This window comes from Gymnogyps californianus, chromosome 1, assembly GCF_018139145.2.
Source record: "Gymnogyps californianus isolate 813 chromosome 1, ASM1813914v2, whole genome shotgun sequence".
Classification (NCBI taxonomy): domain Eukaryota; kingdom Metazoa; phylum Chordata; class Aves; order Accipitriformes; family Cathartidae; genus Gymnogyps; species Gymnogyps californianus.
The window spans coordinates 133,181,445-133,208,144 of NC_059471.1; the positions used below are offsets into that span (position 1 = coordinate 133,181,445).

Consider the following 26,700-nt stretch of genomic DNA (forward strand, 5'->3'; position numbering starts at 1 on the left):
CTCACATTTTGCTCATAAAATCTGGCTGGTGTGACACCCTAACCTCTCAATGTAGCAAGTAATAAATTTTTCCCATTATGACAGTTTAACTTGACACTTCCTCCTAGAATGGGACAATTCAGTGAATCTTACATTTTAGGATGCGATTCCTCAAGTTTGCCTTAAAGCATTGTTTTTTCCGTGTGGCGATTTACGTTTTTATAGGATAGAATACATCATGAGTTTACAGAAGTTTGGATGTGAATCCTGGTTTGGTAAGTATAAGTAACCTCTAAATAAACCAGGAGTTTCAAAGAGATGACTCAGCCCTATTGCTTTACACACTTTTCTCCCTTACCTACTGATTCTGCCTAGGTCCAGGCACCCTGAACAGAATCCTTTTCCACTACAGCAGGGGTAAGAATGAAGGGACTTTTCTGTTGATTCAAGATGCAAGAATATTAGGACAAGTGTTTAGGGAAAGAAGATTGGAAACTAGGAGCTTTTTTTTTCTTTTTTTTCTTCCACGTAGCTTCCAGCTTCTTCACAAGAAGAAGGATGTCTCCTCTCTTCATTTCAATATTTTGTCTACTGCTTTGCAGACACCTCCCCATGACCTTGATAATGTTTTTCTACACCAAAACCTAGTTTTTGTTAAATAGAAATTTTCATCCCTTTCCTAAATAAGCTTTTCTGGAAGAAATGTGAAGAAATGTGAAGAAACAATGAGAGACTGTAAAACATTAAAGCAAAATGAAATATGCAAAGTTTACACATTAATCTACATAAACTCTTCTTCCAACTTGTGAAGTAAAGTGATTTTGACGCAGAGAAGGTGGAGTCTGTAATGATAATTTCTTTAATGGGATTTGCAGACAGTTGGAGTGGGAGGTGTGTCCTCCTCTATACTACCTTCCCGGAGCGCAGTGTCTCTTAGGGCATGTTCCCACACGTTCACTCACCTAAAAGGTGTTTTGCCTGACTTGTTCAGCTGTCTATTTCAAAATTGCTTACATGTTGCTTTCCGGAGGAATTCAGAGATACATAAGGAGGATGATTACTTCTAAATTCTAGACTTCAGAAACGAAATACTAGAAGCCTAGGACATTGATGCTGTATGAATTTTTCAGTGCTGTATAGGGTCTTTGTGAGGGGTAGGCTGCTGGCGAGCTACTTCTAAATCAGACACACCTTTGGGTTGGGCTGTTTTGGAAACTAAGTACTTGATGAGGCTCAAGGTATGGTCTGCTAGGGACAAGCGATTTTATTTTGTGTTTTTACATGTACTTTGACCAGCTGATGCAGCTGACAGTCAGTCTCCTCTGTAAGTAACAGACTGGGGGCGGAAGAGCTGTGACCTTTAGTGAGCCTTCCCTGACTTTTTTCGAAGTGGGGATTGCTGGCTTTCAGGCAGCTAGGCAAGAGAGAAAAAGGGACGTGCTATGGGGGTACCTTTATTTGGGGATAGCAAGCCCTTCTATTTCCGGATCTGGAATGGACTAAGTCAGAAGTTGCAAGGCAAAAAATTCTGGGATAAACATCTGGATGAAATCTACTTACTCCAGCAGAAAAGGTACAGTGCATTTCAGCCTTCTTGTCTTCCCTTTCTTCTGCTGCTCTCCCCCTGTAGCTGATTCTCACTCTTTTCCCTTAGGCTTTTCTGCCAGTAGATAAACTTTAAACAACCCTGGAGCACTTTTCTCTATCAGATTTCTTCTTTCAAGGTGGAATGCTTCTGGAGTTCCAATCTTATCTGCTTTCACAGGTGGGTTTACTAGGTCGCAATTGAATTACCCTGAGTGCAGGACTTCAGTCACAAATTAATAATGTATACTCTTGTCTTTCCTGCTTCATTGGTAAAGCTCACAAGAAAATGCATTAGGGTCCGTTTTTTTTTAATTACTATTGAGTGTGTGTGATGTATATGCTGAGTCAGCTGAAATAATGGCTTTTTTTGGCAAATATTCTGCTTTCTGTCTCTCTAAAGGTTGCCCTTACTGTGGGATAGAGTGGGCTTAATGTTGTTCTACGTTCTGGTGGTCAGTCACTTCCTGGGTCGGACTGTTGTTTCTCACCCCCATGGCCCGGTGTCAACATGCGCAGTGACTCCTCTTAGACCTTACATTATCAAGAAGATTGCCTTTCTCTTCACATGTAAATATCGAATCAAGGCTGTTTGTTACTGCTGTGCAGGCTTGCTCCTTCCACATACAGGAATGTAGGAGTATTCATGGAAATCCAGCTGAATCTGTTTTTCATTGTTTCTTGTCATTTCTGCATGCACAAACACTGCAGTACTCAATTAACAAATTGCTTCCAGTCCCTTGTAAAATTTGTTTTTACTTTCCTCATGAAACTCTGAGCATCTCTGGGGACAAAAAGGTGGCTGTGTGGGACAAAATCTATCTATCTATCCATACATATGTATGTATGTATACGCACATATAAGTATAGAAATAAGTAGGATAGTACCTTAAGAGGGACAAATGTACATACCTGTCTTTAGGGAAAGAACTTACATATATCGTCATCTAACTTCTGACCAAATAACAAAAGCCTGTTCTATTTACTTCAGAGCAGTGTGACTTAAACACACTTAAAATAGGAGGGACAGTGGGAACAATAGTGTCTCCATAGAATGCTGAAGTGTTTACATTTTGGTATGTTCATGAAAAGCATCACAGGTAACTGAAAAATAAGTTCTCAGCAGATTCTGTAACATCCAAATGAATGTGTGCAAAAGAAAAGTCTAAATATATTAATGGTTTTATAATTATAACATTATCTTCACATTTTGAAGTCATAGAGATGTGGAAGGGACCTCTGGAGGTCTCTATCTAACCTCCCACTTGAAGCTGGACTATTGCCAGCAATAGATCACATTGCTTTGGCTTTGTCTAGCTCAGTCTTGAAAGCCTCCCAGGACAGAGATTCCACCGTACCTTTAGGTACCTGTTACAGTGTTGTAGTAACTCCTAGTGAAAAAGGTTTTTTCCAAATGTTCAACCTCAACCTCCAAAATCATCATTTGATGCTGTAGCCCTTTGTTTTACCATCTGCTGTTACCAAAAAGGGTTTGGCCCCTTCCTTTTTGTTGCTCCCTTTCACATAGGCTGCTATTAGATTGCCATTCACCCTTCTCTTTGCTTGACAACCCTAATTAGTCATGTGCTGCAGGCCCATGAACATCTTGTGTGTTGCTACTGATAGAGGAAAACAGAAAAACTGTTAGGCATATGAACCCTTCTTCATAAACTTCTCTTAGATCACTACAATGCAATCCCAGTGGTCCCCAAAACTAACACTTCTGTGTTTCTTTATAAAACTCTGTTTAACAACACATGTAGTGCATACGATATCATTATCTGTGAAATTAGGGTTGCATGGGGACACAGTTGTTCTCTTCCATTTTAGGTCTATATGTTTCCCACAGCTTTCAACTAACATAAATTAGCCTTCTGCTCTTTGGTCAGAAATTACATGGTGCCAATATGTGGATACTCTTTTCCTAAAGAAAACCATTTCTCCCTCTTATTATCCTACTCTTTCCTTTCCTTTCTTGTCCGCAGAGATGCTCAGAGTTTCAGGAGAAAGAAAATGGACATTTTGCAGAGGACTGGAATCAGTTTTATTGCTTTCATATTCTTAATTATGTACAGATAGAGAAACACAACAGGAAAACCTTCTGTGGTGACTTGTGTATGGGAACTACTCTTATAAAACCTTTGCTTTTGTGGAAAAACTGTTGTAAGTCAAGAGGGCTTTTACTTCATCCTGTCATTTTCTTGTGTAGAATTGCAGTGTTGTGGCTTCAGCTTGAGTTCTTCTTAGTGTTAATGGTGCTGGAATACATACAGTAATAAGCAGCAATTAAATTCTACTATTATCTTATTGAAAGCCAGTGGTAAATATGTTACTATTTAACTAGTATGCTTTGACTGCACACAGGAAGAGAAGAACAATGCTTTTTCCGGTCCTACAACTGGTGATGATAATACCTGAAAGCTAACTGTTTTGGTAGTTCTCACCTTCACTGGAATTGCTGTTCATTCTCTTTCTTCATGTGCAATAGTTCTTTGAATCTTATTGGCAGTTGATCTCAGCATTATCCACAGCGAGGGATTTCTTTGGCTTAATCCTGCACTGTATAACTTTTCCAAAAGGGACATCCAAGTTCAGGAAATGTGATACCATCTCCTAATATTAAAGAGGACTTTGAGTTTATTTTGCCTTGCTCTGCTGGTTTCTTTCTGTTCAAGACTCTCCTTTTTAAACAGCCTGTAGCTCAATGTGGAGTCCCAAGGACAGTGGTCACATCTCATATGTCCTTCCTAGAGTTATCTTTGGAAGTAAACTCTGGGATCTACATGGCCTGGAGCATATGAACATAAAAACCCAACATAGTTCATAATCATGGGGAACAAAGAGATAAATACTTATGAAAATTCAGGCCTGATAGAGGTGAAGAGGAGTCACATGCCTGTCACAGTCTAATAGATCTTCCAGAAATTGAGAGCCATTGTTTGATTTATTTTTTTTAGTCTGGCTTTCAGTGTAAGAGGTTCTAAGGAAATGTGAACAAAATCTCCCTACTATGTGATTTTAGAAATTCTACCATATGAGTATTGCACTGTTCATAAACAATAACTAATAAATAAATTACAGCAAGTGAGTACATGGATCCAGGACAATTATATTTTTATTTCTGCTATTGCCTGCCTCTATAACTTTGATTGATAAATAATCTATCTTCTGTGTCTCTCCTCTCTCACAGCTGCTGCATAGGGATTAGTGGTATCACCCGGCCTTCAAGGGATGCTCTGAAGCTTAATTATTCTGATGACAATAAAACATTTAACTTGTGTGGTACATTTTAAAAAAAAAAAACAAAACCAAAACAAAGCATTTTTACACATTAATTAACTATAGAAATCTGTGCTATCAGAAATAATGCATTAGAGGTGCTTCGGACAATTTGCATAACTTGCAGAGAGGTCATTCCAAACATCTTTATATTCCCTTTAGTTTCCAAATTTTTTTGTGGCTCTTTAGTCTCACAGTTATATTAGCGAAGTGCTTTGCTTACCCTGCAAACAGATCTTTCTCAAGCTGCTAGTGAATGAGAGATGCCACCATAGATTTGCTGTTCATTTGTCTAAACAAGATTACTGAGTTTTCAGTGCACAAATTGACATAGGACTGTCCTGTCTTAAAATCCACAATGCCTGTCAGTATTAATTGGTTCCTTTGCTCCCAAAGGTGACAGTGAAGTAAAGATACCAGCTCCCAGTTCCACCACTTCATTTGTAATATGTTTCAATAACAGTGCTTCTGAGTAGTCAAGATGCAAAGAACAGCCTGTTGGAAACTCTGCTGCTGCAAGTAAAAAAGTCAAAGGCATCACTAGCAGCATTTCTGGTCTTTTCTTATGCTGTTACACCTTCACCCTAATGGAAGTTTTGAGTCTAATAATGGAAAACAGCCCTCCTTAATTTCACAAGTGGAAAGATCCTCCAGAACGCACATTTCCCCAACAATGCACAAACATCCACACATCTGACCTCAGTGCCTAAGATGTGGCTTAGGCCCGTAGATTTAGGAAGCTATTTGCCTTCTTAAACTTGGCTATAGGTTTCCTTGTGAAGAAGTAAACATGAAATTTGTGCTCTGAAAAAAAACCACCCCACATTAAAAAGTTGTTAGAGAAAACTAATTAGACACACAGTGAGGAACACAACCTAGAATAAAACTGCAGGAAATTTCCCATTGAAGAGGGTTGGAAGTTTTGATGCAGAATGAGGTTATGCTTCAGAGAACAAATTTGTTTTATGAATAACTCAGTGATAATAAAGAATAACTAACATCTGCTGAACTGTTAATCCAGTTCTAGCATGAGCTTATTCTTAGGATGTCTCAGATGCAGAATTAAAAAAAGGAGATGAATGCAAGGAGATTGCCCTGCTGGAAGTGACTGAGCAAGATTTCTATTGCTTAGTGTGGTAGATTGCTAAATATCTGAAGTGATAAGACTTCCCTATCAGTTTTTTGTCTAGTAGCATCGGCAATTAGTAACCTGTTTAATTTATTTCCAGAGAAGCTTTGTTTACTGTCAGCTGAAGGGGCTTCAACATATATGCACAGGAGGTTCCAGTTAATTTCCTGAGTCTTGCTGTCAGTGCTGAAGAAATTTGCTGACCCTGTTGATTGTCCAAGCCCCTGTTATCTGTCTCCTTTTCACTTTGTGCTATTACTTCCTAACTCATTTTTTAGCGTCTTGTTAGATGACTGCATTGATCCTCTTTCTGGCTGGTTAGCTTCCTCTGAGCACTCTTCTGCTCTCCTGAAGTCTTGCACACATTTACATAAACATATTAGCAGAAGGAAGGTAGAAGATGAATCTCCTTTGGCAATTTCATGATGAAATTTTGGGCATGGATATTCTGAGCACAACAGGGAAAGAAAAGAAAGCCGAAATAATATCCTGCTGATGAATTTATAGCTCAGTTAGTTAGAAAGAATTGCTTTAGACCCTCAGTAACTGACATCATAGCTATGGGGGTAAAGCATGAAGCTAGCAGATGCCAAACTTAAACTAGAGCAAACAATAGGAAAATTCCATACAGGGAATGACTCAAGTAGTTGAATCTGAGAAGGGGAGGAAAGAATACAAAGAGATGCTCCGTTGTACCTCTGGTGAGCTCAGTCTTGAAAAAGAACCTTCAGATTGGCTGTTGTCCAGACAGTTCACATACGTAACATATTTCCTTGTTTTAAAAGAATAAACCTATAAATCCAAATTCTTCTTTTTATAACAGAGTTAAGACTTACAGACTTTTCCTTGCATTCTTTATCTTTTCATAAGTGTAATGAGCAGGATGCACTCCAAAAGAAGTGCTTAAAAAGCTGTAAATCCAAAAGGGTACATATTACCAGCAGAAAGTGCTTGTGAAATCCTTAACCTTGTTTAAAACTATTTCACATGACCCTCTCAGTCAGAATCTGACCTACATTCTGTCTTTTGTTTGTTTCATAATGGATTTTCGGGTGTTCCTGATTTTGTCCTCACCTATATTGAAAAACAACTCACAGCTTCCTGAGCCTATCATTGAATCATCTGTTGAGAAAACTGACTGATAGTAATGCATGATCAAGGCTTACTGAATGCCTCAACACAGCTACATTCCTTAGCTCAGTAAGAAGAACCCAAGAGCACTTCCAGGTGGATACTGTTGTGGTTTTCATTGCCCATCAGAACTACTGGTTAGCTATGTAGCTGTGCTTATCCTAAACTGATCCTATAAGGCAACATCAGTACTGCCTAGTGTTACAGACCTAACTTAGCTGGCTAAATTAGGAGTTTAGTGTCCCTTGACTCCATAGCTGATGAAGAGAATGATTTAGAACAGGAGCTTAACTTAGATGTGCTGAATTCTCTACTCAGAGTGTCTAAACAGGTCTCTGTTGAATCATTCTCTGAAAGCCACCCTCTCCATCCAGTGACATAATGGTACTTTATGGAAACTAAGCATCTACTGTAGGCAGCTCTGTTAAGAGACTAAGTTACAGATTTTACCTGCTGCTGCTTTGACACATGGGAACTAGGGTTGTAAAATGTAAAATTCATGCTGTGTTTGATGGGTCAGGAAAAAATTGGTTAAATATGCAGAACTTAAAGAAATTAAAATGTTTTGAAGGTTCTAGATTCAGGTGACTTTTATTTTTTATATTACTGAATTTGGCTCACCTAGTACTTGACATTTATATGCTCAGCACATTGCTGTAATGTATTAAAAATGAGTTGATAATTGTAATGGTATGTTTTAAATGAGAGCAAAATGTTTCCCCAATTATGGGACAGAAAATTAAATGAGAGTAAAAGCATATGGTATAAACATGTAAGTCATGGACCTTTGTGGCATCAGAGGCAGTGTGCCATGATATTTACCACCACTTCTGGGTTCTTCACCAGCTTGCTGTTTGGCCTGGGATCTCTGGTTCTTTAAGCCCAGTTGGAGGTTCCTACAAAAAGTAGAAAGGTTTGACAATTTTGCCCTGAATTTCTGAAAGCTGAGTATGGTAGTTATTAGGTGTCTCCCTCTCAGTAGGCTTGTAATTGAATTAGTTGTTTACAAGGGCTTTGGAGAATTTTGTGAGAAAGGTATTGTGTTTGTGTCCGCCCACATTGTCTCTTGCCCAATCCTTCCTTCTCTCTGAGGTCATTTGAGGGATAAAGGCCTACCCAGTAAAGCATCAACATATTAATTGTAGCATTGTTTATACTATTGAAACCCCACCTCCTTCCCACTTCCTGCCTCTGAAACTTACATTCTCCAGGAACACAGAGTCTTTCTCAGCCAAAATAATGGCAGAGGTGGCAAGCTTGCTTCACTGATAGTGAATCTTACAACTTTTGCTCAGAGTGCCTCTTTATTTTGTTCCTATTTGTCTGATCCTAGATGCAATGTTCTCATCAAATCATCTTGTAATTAGCAACTAACGCAACTGATGCATGAGTAAGCTAAAGAAGGAATACTTCTCAAAGCAGCAAGGCTCAGAGTTTGAAGGACACATAAAAACATCTCAGAATGGCTCCCTGGTTTGTTCAGGATGGTTCTTTATATTCTGAATGTTTTTATTTCTCCTCTGTTCTTCAACGTTTTTCTAGTCTAGTTTCTAGTGACTTAGATAATGGGGTGCTGTTGCTGACAGGAAATGCTCCTTTTATGGAATGATAAATATAATGTTCAGTTATGGTTTTATTACTTGTAGCCCATGCCCATTAATTTACACTTATTCAAATGATTCCTATTTATCTGTGTAATTCTGATAATTCTCTTTGTTTTGCTTTATCCCCCAAGTTCTCTCAAGTGTGTCAGTATCTATCTGCTATAAAGGTGTGCAGAACTCGCACATTTCAAGTGGATTAAATCCAGAGATAATGGCATATCAAATAATTTTTTTTTTGCTTCAAGATTCTATTGTTCATAAAAGAATGATTTAAAACAAGAAATATATATTTCTGTAAGCCTCAGAATTTATGTTGCCTGTTTTGCTATGGTTTTATTGTTAAATTATCCTATACCTAATAAGCACAAGTTCTGAGAAAACATTTTGTGCAATGGGCCATTTATATTCTCTCTCTCTTTTTCTCTGATGTGGGTTTTCTTGTGGCTTATAATAGAGTTATATTCACAGATAATGTATTCTAACATCAATGTTATCACTTAATGCAAAACACCTATTGCATTATATAGTATTTGCCCTATAAACTGTATCCCCAAAATCTTGTAACTAAATAGTACCAGAATACAAGGAAGAAAGGACAGACTGGGGCTGGTAGGAAAATGAGGGCTGACATTCTCCCTGTTCATATCAGCTTGAATTTGTCATTGTTCCACTGTGTTCCTTAGACTTATTCCACATCACACATCACAGCTTGACCTGAGCCATGCTAGATAATTAAGAATAAATTAAACATCTGTACTACAAGAAAGCAGAGGTGATATAAAAGCACAAAATTTGCATCTGAACAGAGATCTAAAACTGAACTTACCCTATTTGGAGAGAGGAATCTCTTTCTATTTCATACTGAAAATTCATGAGACGTAGGCTGCTTCTTTGGGTTTGAGGGTCTTTCTTCCCCTTAAATCTTTAGCTCCTGAACTTGGGCTACTTAGAATTCTTTATTTGTATAAAACCCAAAATCAAAAAACTCCACCCCAAACCACTATTTATGAATTAAAAGATTAATCTGAAAATATTCGAGGATAACAGAAATATTTACCCCAAATCAGTAGATTTTGTTCTATTTTTTGTTATTTTTGGGTGGCCAACTCATTATTTTGAACATTGGCAAACCTTATTTGGATGCTGAGCAAGCAGGCATTGCAGGTAACTCTCTGCACCCTCCCTTAGGTGGGTGCACATTGATACTATACACATTGATAAGAACCCCGCCCAAGCCTTCTCTTCTGCAGGCTAAACAGTCCCAGTTCTCTTAGCCTTTCCTCATATGAGAGACGCTCTAGTCCCATAATCATCTTTGTGGCCCTTTGCTGAACTCTCTCCAGTAGCTCCATATGTCTTTTGTACTGAGGATCCTAGAACTGGACTCAGGACTCTAGGTATGGCCTTACCAGAGCTGAGTAGAGGGGGAGGATCACCTCCCTTGACCTGCTGTTTGCATCAAAGGACCTTGCTGTAGTGAAGTTTGGTGACTGTACTTATAAATTCTTCATCAGCCCCAAAGGATCTACTGAAATAACCCAGAGCCTCATGGAAGACTCAAGGGCATTCTTCAACTATAAGTGAACCATTCAGTCTGGACCTTGTTTGATGGCATGCTCTTTCCCAGGACAAGCATACATTTCAGTTCTCAACAATTTCCTCAATTTTCTCAGCATCAGAGAAAAAAATAGTATAGCTAAGCTTTCAAATTTTTCCTCATAAATTTCTATGATAAGGAACTACATTTCAGAGCTCATTCTTTTAATTGTACCATAGGAAGCGTTGCTACAACACAGGGAATTCTTGTTTGTACTTTTCCATCCATTATGGGAGTAATTCAGATGCCGACCTTTTTTTTAATTTATTGTGCAGTGTAAAAAAACTACTGGCTTTTTCTGGCTCCTGAGATTACTAGTCTACTGGCAGGAGGGGTATCAAATGACCCATTGCTCGCTATGTTCTGTTCCTCAAAATGTGGGCTATATAAACCAGAAACATTTTGGAATTCGTTGTTTGTTTCTCCTGTCTTTCCCTCTGCTGCCACCATATGGTTAAGCGTCAGTAAGTGAAGAGATGATGAACTACCTGGGTTTTTAACACTGCACCTGTCTGCTTTTGCCGGTTCTTTTTCTTGCATTCAAAAAATACCTCAGATGGTAGGTGTGCATTACCGATCTTTCAGTGAAAATGTTGAAGATACATACTGTCTCAAGCAAAGGCCATGCTAGCTCTGGAGAGAGGTACCATGTGTTTGACTGAGTTCCTTATCAGCCACTTTTTCTTGACTACAGGATCTGGGAATCCCCACTCCTCCAGGCTGCCAAAGAGAACAACCTCCCAGCCATTAGAAAACTTCTCAGTGATGGAACATGTGATATCTATCAGAGAGGTAACTCAGTTATTTGCGACAAATGGTTTTGTGTGGAAGGCAAGAGCCTGCCACAATGAGTAGAGTAGTATGTTTGTTAGTTTGCTAAAACATTTGCATTAGCAGACTCAAACTACTTAGCCCTGTGTCAGCAGCTTTGCAACAAAGTGAGTTTTCTGACTTGGAGAGCTCATCAAACCCTAAAGGAATGGTGAAGATCAGAGGTTTACAGCTTGAACGGGCCTTTTTTCTAGAGAGACTGAGGGAGGTGGTTTACTGTGGAAGGCGGTCAGTGGAAGGGCTGTGTGCTCATTCACTTCATGCCTGAGTCTGCTGTCACTTACAAACACCTGAAGTCTCTGTTCAGCTTTCAGATTTTGATGGAGTGAAGGACACAGACTATGCAGTATGTGGCTGTTACCATGCTATATGATGAGGCGACACCTGGCAGTACTCAAGGCAGGACCTAGCACTCCCATAATTCTCCACCTCAATAAATCTATTTCTGCTTTTGTCCCATATAGGTGAATGTCTAGACGACTCACATGCTTCTCCTACTGTTTCTAGGTGCAGTGGGGGAGACCGCCCTTCATGTAGCTGCCTTGTATGACAACATGGAGGCAGCAGTGACTCTGATGGAAGCAGCTCCCGAGCTTGTCAATGAGAGGATGACATCAGAGCTCTATGAAGGTAACATCTCATGGAATGAGGATGGGCAGGATTCTCTGCAGGGGGAGAGAAGAAGTACTACCTGTACATTTAGGAAAGTGGCTTATACTGTTCCTGGTTCAATATATTGCTAAACTGTTACATAGCAAAACCAACATAAAAATGGCTCCTGACCATTTGTGGAAGGTGGAATTATATTAAACCCAAGTACACACATGTGCAAACATGCAAATGCATAGTTGACAAACCCTTAACCACAGGTGGGCCTGTTGGCTATAGTGGGATTGCAAGGATATGTACAGTTGGCTTTCTGGCATACTCAGGTGTAACAAAGGGGATACCTACCTGATGTCCTCTGAAAGGAGAAAAAAAATAGTTCTTTGGTTGACAAAGAATAGAGATTGAAAAGAAATGTGGCCACTGCTTTTGAGTCTAGACTCTGAGCCAGGTTTTTAAAGAATGGTTCTGATTGACTAAACAGAAATGCCAGACAGAATCTTGAAACTACTAAAATAATAATGATGGGGTTTTAAAAATTCTAATACCTGGTTTGAAGGATTAGAGCAAGTCTTCTTTGGGAGCTTTGTCTTGACCTGGTCTTCATGTCCCATGAAGGAAAGCATAGTCAGTCACACAACTTTCAGTGTGCTTCCTGGAAGAGTGGCATGTCTTGTTTTCCCCCAGAAAAAATCTAGGAAGTGCATCCTGTTGGTTTTTTTGACAAGTTGTAAAGTCAGTTTTCATGAATTCATAAAAAGATTTAAGTAGAATGAGACGTCTGGAAAATCTGTAGTCCAACCCTCTGCACACAACAGGGATAGCTTCAAAGCTATCATATAAAGCTTCATAGTGGCTGTCTCACAGCCGCTATGGATGCAGTCCCAAAAAACTTAGATTTATCATGACTGAAATGTGAACTGCAGGCTACTGATCAGCCTGAAGTTGCTTTCTTGGAAGGCAAGGTTTTATTTCTGTGTCTTACAGGGCAGACAGCTCTCCACATTGCAGCAGTGAACCAGAACATCACTTTGGTGAAGGCTTTACTCAAGAGAGGGGCCAATGTCTGCACAGCACAGGCCACTGGGCACTTCTTCAGGCACAGCTCCCAGAACCTTCTCTATTTCGGTACAGTCTTGTCTTCTCCCCTTGCTGCTATGGGAGGGAACCAGCAGAATGATGAGGGAACATAAGGGAGGCTTGCTTTAGTCCCCATCTAAACTGGATAAGCAGAGGCTCCCGTCTCCAATTGTCATCAGTAACACACCTTTTAGCAGACAGTAAGACTCCATCTGAGTATGTAAATTCTATACAAATATAAATATATAAATCATACACATTTTATATATTTGCATGTATACAAAAATATATATTGCATAAAAATTATAATTTAATTTCTTCCTGGCAGCATATACTGCAACTTACTTGTCAACCTTCTTATGAAGATAATCTCCTGAAAAGAATACTTCTTACTTTTAGTGTTCTGTGGGGCAAGTCTTTTTTTTTCCTTTCTGAGTAGGATGAGGAGTGGGGCAGGAAATTTACAGGTTACCTGAAGTAAATTTTCCTTTCATATCCTCTGGCTTCATAGAATGGATAGCTTTCCCTCAGTGTGCTTTAACCTCTCCTGCCTCCTAGGGTCTTAATGTTGTTTCTCCCCATTCCTTTCTTTGCAGGAGAGCATGTTTTATCATTTGCTGCCTGTGTGGGAAATGAGGAAATTGTACAGTTGCTCATTGAAAATGGAGCTGACATTAGAGCTCAAGATTATCTGGGTATGTGCTGTGGGGCCTAGTGAATTGCATACAGTGAATCTGGACACTTCAAATCAGACTCTGTCATCTGTGCATGCACATATTTTTCTCTCATTACAAATGGCTGTGGGATGAGAGATGTGAGGAAAATGAAAGCCATCAGTCAATTGCCAGCACAGGGCTGGGCTATTCCACATACTTTATCTGGTCTGCTTCCTTCATAGGTAACACTGTTCTTCACATCCTGGTTCTCCAACCTAACAAGACGTTTGCCTGCCACATGTACAGCTTGATACTTTCCTATGACAGGAACAAAGAGGGACCAGGATCACTTGAATTGATTCCTAACAATGAGGGGCTTACTCCATTCAAACTGGCTGGAGTTGAGGGCAACACTGTGGTGAGTTTGTGTGACAGTTGCCTCCATACAAAAGAGAAACAGAGAACTTGAAATAACATCATGCAGACCAAGGGAGCTTGTGCATGTTCTTAGTGGGTAGAAGATACATAACAAGTCCTTTTTTTTTTTTTCCAGAAGTCTCATATAGGACCAGAAAACCCTTTATAAGAAATTTCTTTATCCTAATGAAAGAAACAAGTGCTTAAAGAATAGATCTTTTCAGCCAATTTTTGAAACATTTGAGTTAAACAGGTATTAACAGAAAGATCCACCCCAAATAATTTTTTGAAAGTCTGACTGAAATTATTGTCTTTGTTGTCTAGATTTCATTACCCTAAATGTGACACACAGGAAACTTCTTCAGGTATCCACAGACATTTATTCATAGATAAGAACTCAATATTTAATGTAAACTCTCATCCTTCCCCCTAACAAAAAGACAAAGCTGGTTAGTGTTTCTTCTGTAGGTCCACAAAGGACAGGATCATTTCCCTTGCCACACCTCTTTCCTGATAACTTGCAGAAGAGTATAAAAGGATTTTTTTTCTAATCAACATACAATTCCATATGAAATCTATTGTCAAGATGTATAACTGTGTCAAATAACTTTAGCAGTTTGATTAGAATTTAGAGTAAAAATCACTCATCCTTTACCTGAAGCATGAGCTAATAATCAAATGGGAATCAGAAAAAGGTCTTTTCTTAACCTGCTGTAATTGTTCCTGAGAGATATGAGAACCACAACAAGGAAAATACATTGTAATTAATGGGTTTTAACAACTTTATTTGTCGTCATTGCAAATATACACTATATACTGGAAAGCTTCTGATATCCTCAACCTCCTTCTTTTCTCCTCAGATGTTTCAGTACCTTATGCAGAAGCGGAAGCACAATCTCTGGTCCTTTGGCCCCTTGACCACTGTGCTCTATGATCTCACAGAGATTGACTCCTGGGCTGAAGATCAGTCCTTCCTTGAGCTCATTGTCTCAACCAAGAAGAGAGAGGTAGTGTGGGCATCACATGCTTTCTCTGGGCAGACCATGGTGATTATAAAAGGAGAGGAATGATGAGTTTGAAGGTTCAAGCTCTTTTATATTATCCATAGAGCAAGCACTTTGTACCATGTGCTGCAGGGAATACATGAAATGTAGCTGCTTATTAACGATCTGGCTACATCTGATGCTTTATATACAGTTTCTTCTGAGGTGTGAAACTTGCAGATGATGATTGAAAGAACTTAGTATGAGCAAGCTACAGGAAATGACATTGTGTGATTCAGTAACGGGTTCTCTCTCTTTCACCAGGCTCAAAGATATCACTAACAAGTACGTCTAGAGTAGCTCTAGCCAGTAGCTTTCTATAACTGTGATACTGATTAACTCTCACAATGTCCCTGTGAGACATGACTGTGTTCAGAAATCCTAAACTAGAGTGCATTTTAAAACCACTCATTGTTATTATTCCCATGAATATTCCCATTTCATTTAATGACATTGCTTGTCCAGGTTATGACTCAAAACAAAGTGGGCAAATTATCTCTGCTCTAGGCTCAAAAACTTGTAAAGGGATCACTGAGATAAAAATAGCAGAGTGTAATGGCAAGCTTAGACAGATCTTAAGACTTTCAAGGTACAGTGCCCTATCAGTTGTAATCACCTTAAATAATCCTAATAGGACAGGAAATTAATCAGAAAACACTGTAATTAGCACAATTCTACCCATCCTGTATTATTTCCATCTATCAAAATTTTAGTCAAACTTCTCTAACAGAAGTTTCAGCTACTGGAGAGCTTTGCACAGTGTGGAGGAAGTCTATGAAACTCTCATTTGCTTTTATTTAAAATCCTCTAAATTTCTATGTTTGGTGATACATATGGAAATTCAGGGGAAAGCAGTCTATGTCAAAAAATAGAACAACCTTAGAAGTTTTCCAGAAGACTAAACCATAATCCTAAAAGAAAGCAGAATATTGTGCCTCTGTCTTATCCCAAAACATATAGTGCACACAGATCCAAGATTCCTAATTTCAGAGGATAAAATGTCCCCAAATACCATGAGATATTATGATTTCTTTATTTTCCAGAATGGTCTTACATATGAACAATTGCAATTTTTGCATGCATAACTAGTAATGCTTTTTTGCATTGGATATATGTTTGGCCCAAAATGTTTGCTGTCTCCTCTAGAAGAATGCTATGTGTCACCCCATCCTATCATACCCTCCCAGTCCAGTATTGGACTAGAGGAGCATCTTTAGGCCCCAATCAGAAGCAGATTCCTCTTGTATTAAGGGGGATGCATACACAAATAGGTACTAAGATACATTTTCTGACCCTTAAGTGGATGAAAAGTGGAAAAAATAGAAGGGAACTAAGCTACAGGAAGATTATAGTAAGCTTCAAACTTATATCATCCCTTTGAAAATGAAATTTACTCTCCTATGCAAAGAATTCTGGAATACTGACTTCTAGAGAAAACAGAACACCTAAGGCTATCTAGCTAGGTTCATTATCTCTCACTTAGTTTTGATCCTTTAGGATATTTCTTAGGCCATTCAAGAGTTCTGTTAGAGTCATGTTCGTTTACTGAAACATATGTATTCCTTGCACTTTGCGCAATCTGTCTTTGGCCGACTTAGAGGAAACAGGGCAATGTAGCAAGAGAAGGAAAACATCTAGAGCAATAAGAAGTTTTCCTTTAAAGTAACCCACTCATGCCAATTTGACTTACGTCTCCTCCTTGTTTATTGCAGTGGTCCCCTAAATATTACAATAGGAAGTAGGTCTAGAAGCATTTAATAAAGTGTGTGGGTCAAATTCATAAGCAAGGTGTAAAGTACACCCTGTTTGTCCTACTTACGCTCTGTCAGTCTTCTGGCAGAAGCTGAAGGCTTGATATAGATGAATCAATTAAGTATCACCCAGATAATATGCAGAAACTTAAAATGTAATATTTTTACATAAGCCATGGAGCTTTCAACAAGTACTAATCTCTTTTGGAAAAATGTTCCAATAAAAGGAATATTCTATCATCCTCAGTTCTATGTTCCCACAAACAACAAAAACATTTCAAAGCTTTATCAGATAAATTTTAGTTGTTAGTTTTTTGTTTTACCCTCAAGATGCCATCAGAACTGAGGGTAATTTCCAATCAATTACATATATGCCTTTGTTTCCCTTTTACAGAAAAGGCCTTGTTGACATTTTGGCGCTTGGTTGGCAACCTCAAAAAGGATTCTTGGAAAAGTAGCTTATTGCTCATGTGAACCCTGCATATGTTCTGTGAGAACGGCCAAATAAATTCTTCCCTTTTTTATAGGTAGAAAAACTGCACATGAAATAACACTGACTGTCTTAAAGTAGCTGAATCCAACTGCTTTTGCCTATCTCTGGAGTAGATCAAGCCCCTTGACCTACAAAGCAAACTTTGATCCTTCATAAACATACCAGCCATAGTCCTGTTTCTAGACTGAGTATTTACATATTCTACTTACATCAATAGAAATTACACTTCCACATAGGGAAGACAGATGAAGGACTACAGGCTCACTCTGCAACTGTAGGAAACCAGTACAATTATAGCTTCAGTTCAACTATACTGATTTCTTCCAGATTGGGAATGGACCTTAAACAGTAATAATGAGATGACAGAAAAACACAAAAAGACTCCATGCTGATTTTCTGGGCTTGCAGGTGCCAATAAACAAAGTATCTTTATTTTACTTTCACTTCAACAGAATATGGCTTATAACTGAATGAAAAAGAAAATTTTGTTTTGAAAATTCTTTAAGGTGATCTATTTGATTCCAAAGTAGACGTCTAGCTCTTCAACTACTGCAGATCTTGGAGGACATGATAACCTGAGTCAGTATCATCCATCTACTTTGAAAATAACATTTGTCCCTTCTGTGGAACATACTTCCTCACAGTGGGACTCTATGTAGTTCATGACCACTAGGGAATCACAAGCCAAATTTTTCAAAAGAACTTGGTATGAAAAGACCCTAATATTCTCTCTTCCATTTTATTCATATCAGCATAGTGCTTTTGTCACTATGTTGTTGAATACATCCCAATAGTGCATTACATACTAAAATTAACATCTTTCCCATGTGTTTCATTCTTTCTTCACAGACTAGTTTACTAAGCAGAGCATCTAGTTTTGGATGGGCTTGAGAGTGATTACTTTTTTGCACACAAAATTGTGTGTTCACATTGGAAAATCAAGCTAAAGAAGTGCACTTGGCCTAGATTCATCCCATCTCATTTTTGTCTCCGAGGTGTTTAATTAAGGAATACAGATCCCCTACATTTTACATGTGGATGATAGAGAAATGCAAGTAACTAAGTATCTCCAGAGAGCAGTTTAGATCTTAGGTGAGCTGAATGGCAATCTGTAGGACCCTATTGCCTACAAGGAGAGAAATCTTAGGATAACCACATCACTAATGAAGATACTTCCTTTAGGTGCCTAAAGTTATGTGGTGGGGTTACTTGTAGTAGTGATAGTCTAAGGATATAGATGAGGCAAAGTTTGTAGGAAGAAGTAATGACAATTTTTAGAAGTAATGAAGTAATTTATTAGACAGTTCATGTAGCTGCAATTTCATCTTGTTCTGGGAAAACAGTTAAAAGAGTGGAGTGGCATTGATCTTTCCAGATTTTATAGTTGTCATCCCAGCAGTAAATCAATAGATTCACTCAGAGGCATAGATTAGCAATATTCAACAGAGGAAAAGGTGTTGAATTTTTTTTTCCATAACATCTCACTGTATTTTCTTTGTCCTTTATATGCATGTGTGCAAATCAACCAGATCAACCATGAGGGCACTTAAGAAAGTTTCTGGATTCTTCCTGTTAGTTTTTGAAATGGAATTGTATGATAGGAGAGGATTCTTCCCTCCAGTGCTCATAACTCCACTGCTCTTACTTTTTATGGAGACTCTTTGTCACTTCCAAAACTATGGTCTCAACTTTTTTGCTGAAGCTTTCTTTTTGTATAGAATTCCTCAGCTACACAGTATGTATGGATATATGCAGATCTTTTTGACAGAAACACAACCCGAAGTTATGCAGCAGCACTATTTTTCATGTCATGCAAGATGCTCACTGAAGCTTCTGTTTATTCCTGGAAATGTATGTGGTCTTCTAGATATATTTGAGCTGCACCACTGAGATTCTAAAAAGAAGGGTCAAAACTTTGAATATTATATGAATAATCTAAAGGAATTAAGTTGAAAGAGCCTGGTTTTTTTCACAGTATATCTCACTGCAGGTATACTGCAGTTTTTATCATCATAGCAGAATGGTGAAAACTTTTGAAAATCCAATCCATTAGCAGGCTGCATTTAGACAGAAATTAAGGAACTTTGGAAATCTTTCCAAAGTCCTCTTAGTTGCCTGCTAAATCAAGGTAATATCAGTGTCAGTTTTTCAAAGCAAGCTAATAATCTGAAGGACCTTTTGATATGTTTCCTAGGGATTAAAAGTTTCACAAACGCTACTAAAGTTGATAGAAATAGCTGTTGAAACCAATGTTAACTTACATGTATAAATGCAGAACTCCAATTTGGAGAAAAAAATCTAAGTGAATTTCACAAAGTTGCGGAGAAACTTTTTTCTGTAGCTGAAAATAGAATCCAAATTATCTTATTTTCAATTCTGTGTTCTAATAATGATGTATATTTTGTGCAGAGGAGAGTATCTGTCTGCTGTAGAGTGCACTGTGCTGTCTTGCTTAACACAAAATATTCTTAAAATTTGATTCCAGTTACAGTAAAAGACAATTCATGAATAGAAGTAGTTTTGTACATGTTTGAATCCCTAGAGTTCACAGGATTTATAAATTTTCTGACACTGTAAAGTTAGCCCAACCCTAATATGTATATATCTTATACTCTGCAGATAGCCTTGTAAAAGATAATGGGATCTTTCATAAAGGATGCTATCAAATGCTATTTTAAATAATACCTTTTATTTTCTGTAACGCATCCTCATATATTAGCATTCAGGGACCTAGATCACAGGTCTGTCTCAAGTGTTTATATGCGTCCAGGCCTACACAGACAACAAACTTATTCCAGTATCTAACATGCTTTTCTTGCGCTTCCCACTGGTACTCAAAAGCTGTTCTCTGCAGGATATATTTTTTACTTTTTTTCAAAGCTCTTTACTGGCAAACTGAGCAGATCCAAACCCACTTGAGCATTCCATTTTTGCAAAATAAATTCAGCTTCCTGATGCTGAATAGAGTAGGTGAGAATAATTTGTTAACATTCTCCCAGGAAACAGTGTGAATGATACATATAAACAAATGCCCTTATGGCAATTAATTCCTTCTTTCTATCTTTCTCAGGCACGCCAGATCTTGGACCTAACACCTGTGAAGGAGCTGGTGAGCCTGAAGTGGAATATGTATGGTCGTCCCTATTTCTGTTTCCTGGCTTTATTCTATATACTCTACATGGTCTGCTTCACTATGTGCTGCGTCTACCGACCTCTGAAACCCCGAACAGGCAACAAAACCAGCAGCAGAGACAATACAATCTATGTCCAGAAAATGCTGCAGGTACTGTCTATAGGAGTCAGGGCCCCATAGGCAGCATTGGGCAATTCTCATCTAACCTACTTAACTGGAAAGTCCAAGTCTTTCCCAGTTCCCAGCTATTACAGCTGTCCTCCTTCTCTCTTTCTGCCAGCTGACCTTTGTCAGTGAGGAACATGGGGTATGCTCTGTTCTCTGTTGCTGGGACTGAGCTGGTTCCTGTGGCCTTGTCAGGACTAGTCATGTTTAGTGTAAACAATGGGCCTTCTTTTCCCCTATCCTCTTTTTTAATTTCCTTTCACTCCCTTTAAAATTTAATTTTAATTTCCATTCACTCCTCCTTTTTTTTTTTCCAGGAATCATATATGACATATGAGGATGAGCTGAGGCTGGTGGGGGAGCTGATCACAGTCATTGGAGCTGCAGTGATTTTGATCCTTGAGGTAAGAGAAACAGTGAGCTATATAGTTTCGAGTTTCATCAAGACAGATTTTACTTACTAGAGTAAGTGAAGTTTGTGAGTTTGTGCTCACAACTTGGTAGGGGTTATTTTCTTAGTCTAAGTGCTTTGATATATGCCTATGGCAATAGACACTGTCAACAGTATCTATTGGAAGAAACAGAGACTGTGACAAACTACCAGTAAGGCTCCAGGTGCTGCAGAAGCAATTAGAAGGACTGGCCACACTCTCAAATACTATCTGCAGGGTAATGCCACAGTTCCCATTAGCACCATCAATGGGTCCAGCTGAATCCCAGCTGTTGCATGAGATTCTTAGAGATTCTTCACCCAGCACCCCTAAATACTCATGTATTTAGGGGTGCTGGGTGAAGTGATTTCTGTGCGTACACAGAAAATTTTATATTTAATTGGAGATCAGTGACTGTATGGACCTATAACAGGAGCCTTACTCAACCAGAGTTCTGAGGTGGGCATGTTTGGGTGTTCTCCTTATCATGAACTTTCCAAAAAAACCCCAGAAGTTCTTAAATTAAAACAAATATGTCCCCCACTTGGTTTTATTATAGTATGAAATAGAAGACTGAAACTTTTATATGAGAAAACTCAAATGATGATGCCAGGGAGAACTGAAATGAAACGGGGCTTGTAAACAGCTTTCTCTCTACCCATATATGTTCCAGAAGGACAGGTCCTTCTTCCTGAGCTTGGTCAGGACTCTGGGGCTACACTACAACTAACACAGTGAGAATTATAGCAAACTCCTTTGATTCCCCAAGAAGGTCTTTTTTGTCTTCATTTCTGAGGCTCAGCTCTTCGTCTCATCTCTTCTCAGTAATCTATATGAACTTTAGGCTCACAGCTCTGTGCCGCAACACCTCTCTGCTACATACCAAAGTCTCTCAATCTACCCAAGCATTCTTAGATTTTGCAGCAATCTCTGTCACATCCCAAGAGGGGCCCAATCATTTTGTTTTTAAAGTAATATGGAAATCAAACTGTGAACCAGCAAACAAAGCAGATGCAGCTGGCCCCAAGATCCTGTGAATACTGGTGGTTACCATGACAGTTAATAGTATAATGGAATCCGACTGAGTCCTAAAGTCAATAGGATGTCTCTCTTAGATCCCAGATATCCTTAGAGTTGGAGCAGCGAAATACTTTGGACAAACCATCCTAGGAGGGCCTTTTCACATAATTGTGTAAGTATACCACTTTTTAAGTCTAATAAATATATTGTCTCTCATTTTCCCCACTGCTGTCTTTTGCCAGATGAGTCACTTTCTCCATTCTTTTAGAGTATTCCTTCTCTTGATTTATTTCTCTTACTGGCTCAGCTGGTGTGTAGGAAGCCAGGCGAGTGGACAGGTAGAGTTGACAGTGCTGAGAGGTCTCTGTCTGTGGGGCTGGTGGCTGTATGTGCCTGTCTTGGAATTTTTGAAAAGAAAACAAAAAGGAGGGTAAGATTCCTTTACTGAACTTTTTTCACTGTCTCTTCTTCCTTTGCAGCATCACATATGCTTGCATGATTCTAGTAACCATGGTAATGCGTCTCACCAGCACAACTGGTGAGGTGGTGCCCATGTCCTTTGCCCTGGTGCTAGGATGGTGCAATGTCATGTACTTCGCACGAGGCTTCCAGATGCTCGGACCCTTTACCATCATGATCCAGAAGGTATAAGACACAAACAAATATGGGCTTGTTACACACATCCTGACGCCTCTTTGCAGATAGGGAGAACTCAAAGAATACTTTTTCTCCCTCAGAACTAGCATTAATGGCAAATGGACAAGTTCTTGTCTGCACAGAGGGCTTGGGACTTTCACATTCTCTCTTTAGTGCAGAAGTTTCCCTTAGTCCACTCATGGTCTTAGAATCTGGAAAATGGTTTACATAGGGTTGCATTGTGACTTGGTAGGACAGTTGGGCCTTATGGTGGCTCTGTCTTTGCTCTACAGATGATATTTGGAGATCTTATGCGCTTTTGCTGGCTCATGGCTGTGGTGATACTAGGCTTTGCATCAGGTGAGTCTACAAAAGGAAAACACAATATGTTGCCCCTGCCAACTTCTTAAGTATGAATTTTAAGTGCGTGGGTTTTGATTTATTCTCAGGTTCCCCTCTGAGTTAGCTGGCAAAGGTGGTGATGTATAGCTTCTATTTCTTTGAGCATGGTCACTTTCTCAGTACTGATTTCTGTTCTCATGAGTTTGGTTTTCAATTCTTGCTCTTTCCAGGGTAATAGAAATTAGGACAAGCCAGATAATTCCACATATATATAAGTCAAGGTTTAAAAACATACTGCATTTATGATATTTGTCTTTGGAAAATGAGATTGACCCACATAGCTTTATTATATCCTTGAAGAAGAAAAGATCACTATTTTGAGAACAAATAAATAATCAAAGTAATTCTGAGTCATTTTATAATAGAGACCAGTGATTCTAGTCAGGGATTTTTCCTTGTTATGCTGGGTACTGCACTAGCATAGAAACATATGCAGCTCCTTCCCAGACCACTTTGTGTTGTCAGCATCTCTTATAGGACCCTGTTGTTACTCTTGGAATGTGATTCTCATTGTTAAACTATCTCTCTCTTTCCCCCCCTCATTGCTCTTCTCTAGCTTTTTACATCATCTTCCAGACAGAGAACCCTGAAAACCTTGGGCAGTTCTACAACTATCCCATGTCCTTGTTCACCACCTTTGAGCTGTTCCTCACTATCATTGATGGCCCTGCAAACTATGATGTGGACTTGCCCTTTATGTACAGCGTGGTATACTTCGCCTTTGCCATCATTGCCACCCTCCTTATGCTCAACTTGTTAATCGCCATGATGGGTGACACCCACTGGAGAGTGGCCCATGAGCGGGATGAGCTCTGGAGAGCCCAGGTAATCTAGTTTAGGTGGTAGGGGGGTCGCATTGAATAAAGAAGGGGAAAAGTTGTCCAGGGAAAATGTGCTAGACAGTGCAATTACTTACTCTGCCATCCGTGCTCTAAAGGAGGTACTTTAAAACCTTTCCCTGGCCTTCACTTTTCTCAGGGGCTAATATAATAAGCCATGTTCTTTTAATTCTGTTTTACAGCTTTTGTACATCAGCCACCAAATTTCTTTCATCCTTTCTGTGAGTCTGAAGTGTCTAAGTGCAAGACTACTCTTCTGCAAATCTTCCTATGTGAAACTGTCTTCCAGTATATCTTTGCTATGTGGGTATTCCTTCCTTATTTCAAATAGCAGCTAGAAGCCCATCCAGCCTTTCTTGTCCATCCTGTGTCTCCCTAGCTGTTTGTTCCTTACGCATGGAATCTCTTGTTAAATAGAATTAAAGTTGCATCTTTTTTTACAAATCACATTTCTGTTCTGAGAGTTAAATTATAATTATAGGGACTGACGGAGGGGAGATGGAATGCAAGGTAATGATTATGAGTAGGTCAGTAACATCTTTAGATCCATTACGAGAAGTTGGCCTGACTGTCTTGCTCAAAAGGCAAAAAAATTCAACCAGATCAGTTATATAGCTGCTCAACAGGAAATCCATTTCCTAGTATTTTTCTGTGAGAAAGCAGTAAGTCATATGGTTAATTGTAGTTGTGTGGCCACATCGGTAAGTTTTGATGATAGTTAATGCAGATATAAATACTGTCCTCTTCTTTAGCTTGCAAATTAATTACCATACTTGTTGCCATCAGGTATAAAAGGAAAGAAATTTAACAGTGTTTTAAGAGTACTATTGCTTCCTCAAAACATGGCACAGTTAGGACTAAAATAGTGAACTGCCATATAATAAACGGAGTATTGACTCTATGATTTTTCTTCACGACATATGGAGCTGTAATGAAGTACGGTAATGGGTCAGTACTCATGAAACTGATAATTTTGAAAGAGAGTCTGATTTTTTTCTAATTCATCCAAGTTCTTTCTTTTTTTTTATTCTAAAGGTTGTCGCTACTACTGTCATGCTGGAGCGGAAACTGCCACGGTGTCTCTGGCCTCGCTCTGGAATCTGTGGGCGGGAGTACGGGCTAGGGGACCGATGGTATCTCAGGTGATTTCTCTTGTAGTGTGTGCACGTAAGGATCCCAGAAGAAGAATCCAATGTATGGATGTTAATAAAGAGCCTTTCCAGTGGCCTAGGGAGGAGTGTTTGGAGTCCTTCCCTTCCAGAATACAGACCCCAGTCTGTTTTCTGTCTGTGATGATTGATAGACAGGCACTGTTCCCCTCAGAAAGCTCTGCTGTGCAGTCCCTTGTGAAATCACCTGATGTTTTCTTATCCAGTAGTCACAGGAGACAGAAATTGCATGGGTTATAAGGCCTGAATTTTTCTTTCAAACTTCTTGTAATGATGATCACAATACTTCACTGCTGTGCTTGATTGGCTCTCCCTATCCATTAGATGCATGAAATGGCAGAGGCAGAATCAATTAATTAGACATTCAGCAGCAATGAACTGCACTACAGATGATTCAAATACAGAACAGGAACAATTACAGACAAGATTTCTTTCTCATGTGAACCTATTGTACTTTGCAAAGACTGCATCAGGTGGCAAAGTCTTAGGTCCAGGATTTCAGTTTAGGCACTGAAATAACAAACAAACTATCTGTAGTCTAGATAACACTAGATTCCTCATTATTTCTGATTTTAATCAATATTTATACCAGAGTGAGAAAAGATTAAACTTTGTTAGGGCATGTGTCTTTTCTAACTGTGTCATCTTTTGCTGATAAAGGCAGAAGGGGGAGTGGTGGCTGTCTGCAATGGGACTTTCTGCAGGTTTTAGCAGAGAAATGAACCTTGCGGATTTTCAGGTTTGCTGGGCAGAACAAGTAGACCTAAAGTGGTACCAATATGCAACACCTTCAGTCCAAGGTGCAGAATATAACTTTGCAAGAGCAATATCCCAGCAACAATTCTTCATTGGATGCTATGAGAAAAGAGTGTTGGTGTGATCTAGTTCTGTTAAGTTACACGTACGTTCATTGTATATAGTGTGGGACAGTATTTCAGAAGACAAGTTATAAGTAATGTAGAGAAGGGCTGGTGGAAGTGGAGCAGTTAAATAAAAGTTCAGCAAAAGATAAGTGACATCCTGAGGCTAGCAGCCATGGAGTATCAGAGGAGGAGACAAGAACAAAGGAAACAGATGAATATACACGTATATACAAAGGATCTGGAGCTAGAGTCAGGTGGGGTAGGTCTGCCAATAGCTTACAGCTGGCAAAATGGAAAGGGCAAATCATGACTGGGAAATGAGTTAAAGGACAGGAAACCACGGGCAGATAAGGGTACTGAAGTCAATGACAAGGATGAAGGCCTAGGAGATAATAGGGTGCTAGCAGCTGCTAGCACCATGCCTATAATCAGTTTCCTGTTTCTGTGTAGATTTTCTGGAATGTCTGGGTCAGTAGGCATATTTTTGGGAGGGGCTTGCTTCTTGTGGCTGCTCGGTTTTGTTGATAAACTGGCACGTTTCTACTTCATTTAGCTTATGTTTTTTAATCCCCTTACAGAGTTGAAGACAGGATTGATCCCAACAAACACAAGATGATGCGGTACACAGAAGCATTTAAGGCTCAGGATAGGGATAACTATGACAAAGGTTTGGAAAAGCTGGAAATCAATAGGGACATCCTGTACAAGAAGGAACTGTCTGCTCTGTCATTGTCACGGAGCACATCCAGGACTAGTTCTCACCGTGGCTGGGAGATCCTGAGGCGCAACACCTTCCAGCAACTTTATGGAGAAGTCAGTCATGCCATGGAAGAGGAAGTCTATGATGTCTAAGAAGCCTCTT

At 39.1% G+C, this 26,700-nt stretch overlaps 1 protein-coding gene across 1 annotated transcript in view; it reads left to right on the forward strand.

Moving 5' to 3' along the window:
• The first annotated feature begins 1,421 nt into the window (after positions 1-1,421).
• Positions 1,422-26,700, forward strand: part of LOC127022512 (transient receptor potential cation channel subfamily V member 6-like) — a 31,255-nt gene continuing 5,976 nt past the window's right edge. Inside the window, exons 1-15 of the mRNA XM_050906147.1 lie at positions 1,422-1,552; positions 10,998-11,095; positions 11,642-11,764; positions 12,728-12,868; positions 13,417-13,515; positions 13,719-13,894; positions 14,754-14,900; positions 20,251-20,463; positions 20,796-20,882; positions 22,025-22,101; positions 22,409-22,574; positions 22,859-22,925; positions 23,524-23,792; positions 24,842-24,948; positions 26,417-26,651. Coding sequence (XP_050762104.1) covers positions 1,422-1,552; positions 10,998-11,095; positions 11,642-11,764; positions 12,728-12,868; positions 13,417-13,515; positions 13,719-13,894; positions 14,754-14,900; positions 20,251-20,463; positions 20,796-20,882; positions 22,025-22,101; positions 22,409-22,574; positions 22,859-22,925; positions 23,524-23,792; positions 24,842-24,948; positions 26,417-26,651 — 2,136 coding nt within the window. The remainder of the gene's footprint in view (positions 1,553-10,997; positions 11,096-11,641; positions 11,765-12,727; positions 12,869-13,416; positions 13,516-13,718; positions 13,895-14,753; positions 14,901-20,250; positions 20,464-20,795; positions 20,883-22,024; positions 22,102-22,408; positions 22,575-22,858; positions 22,926-23,523; positions 23,793-24,841; positions 24,949-26,416; positions 26,652-26,700) is intronic.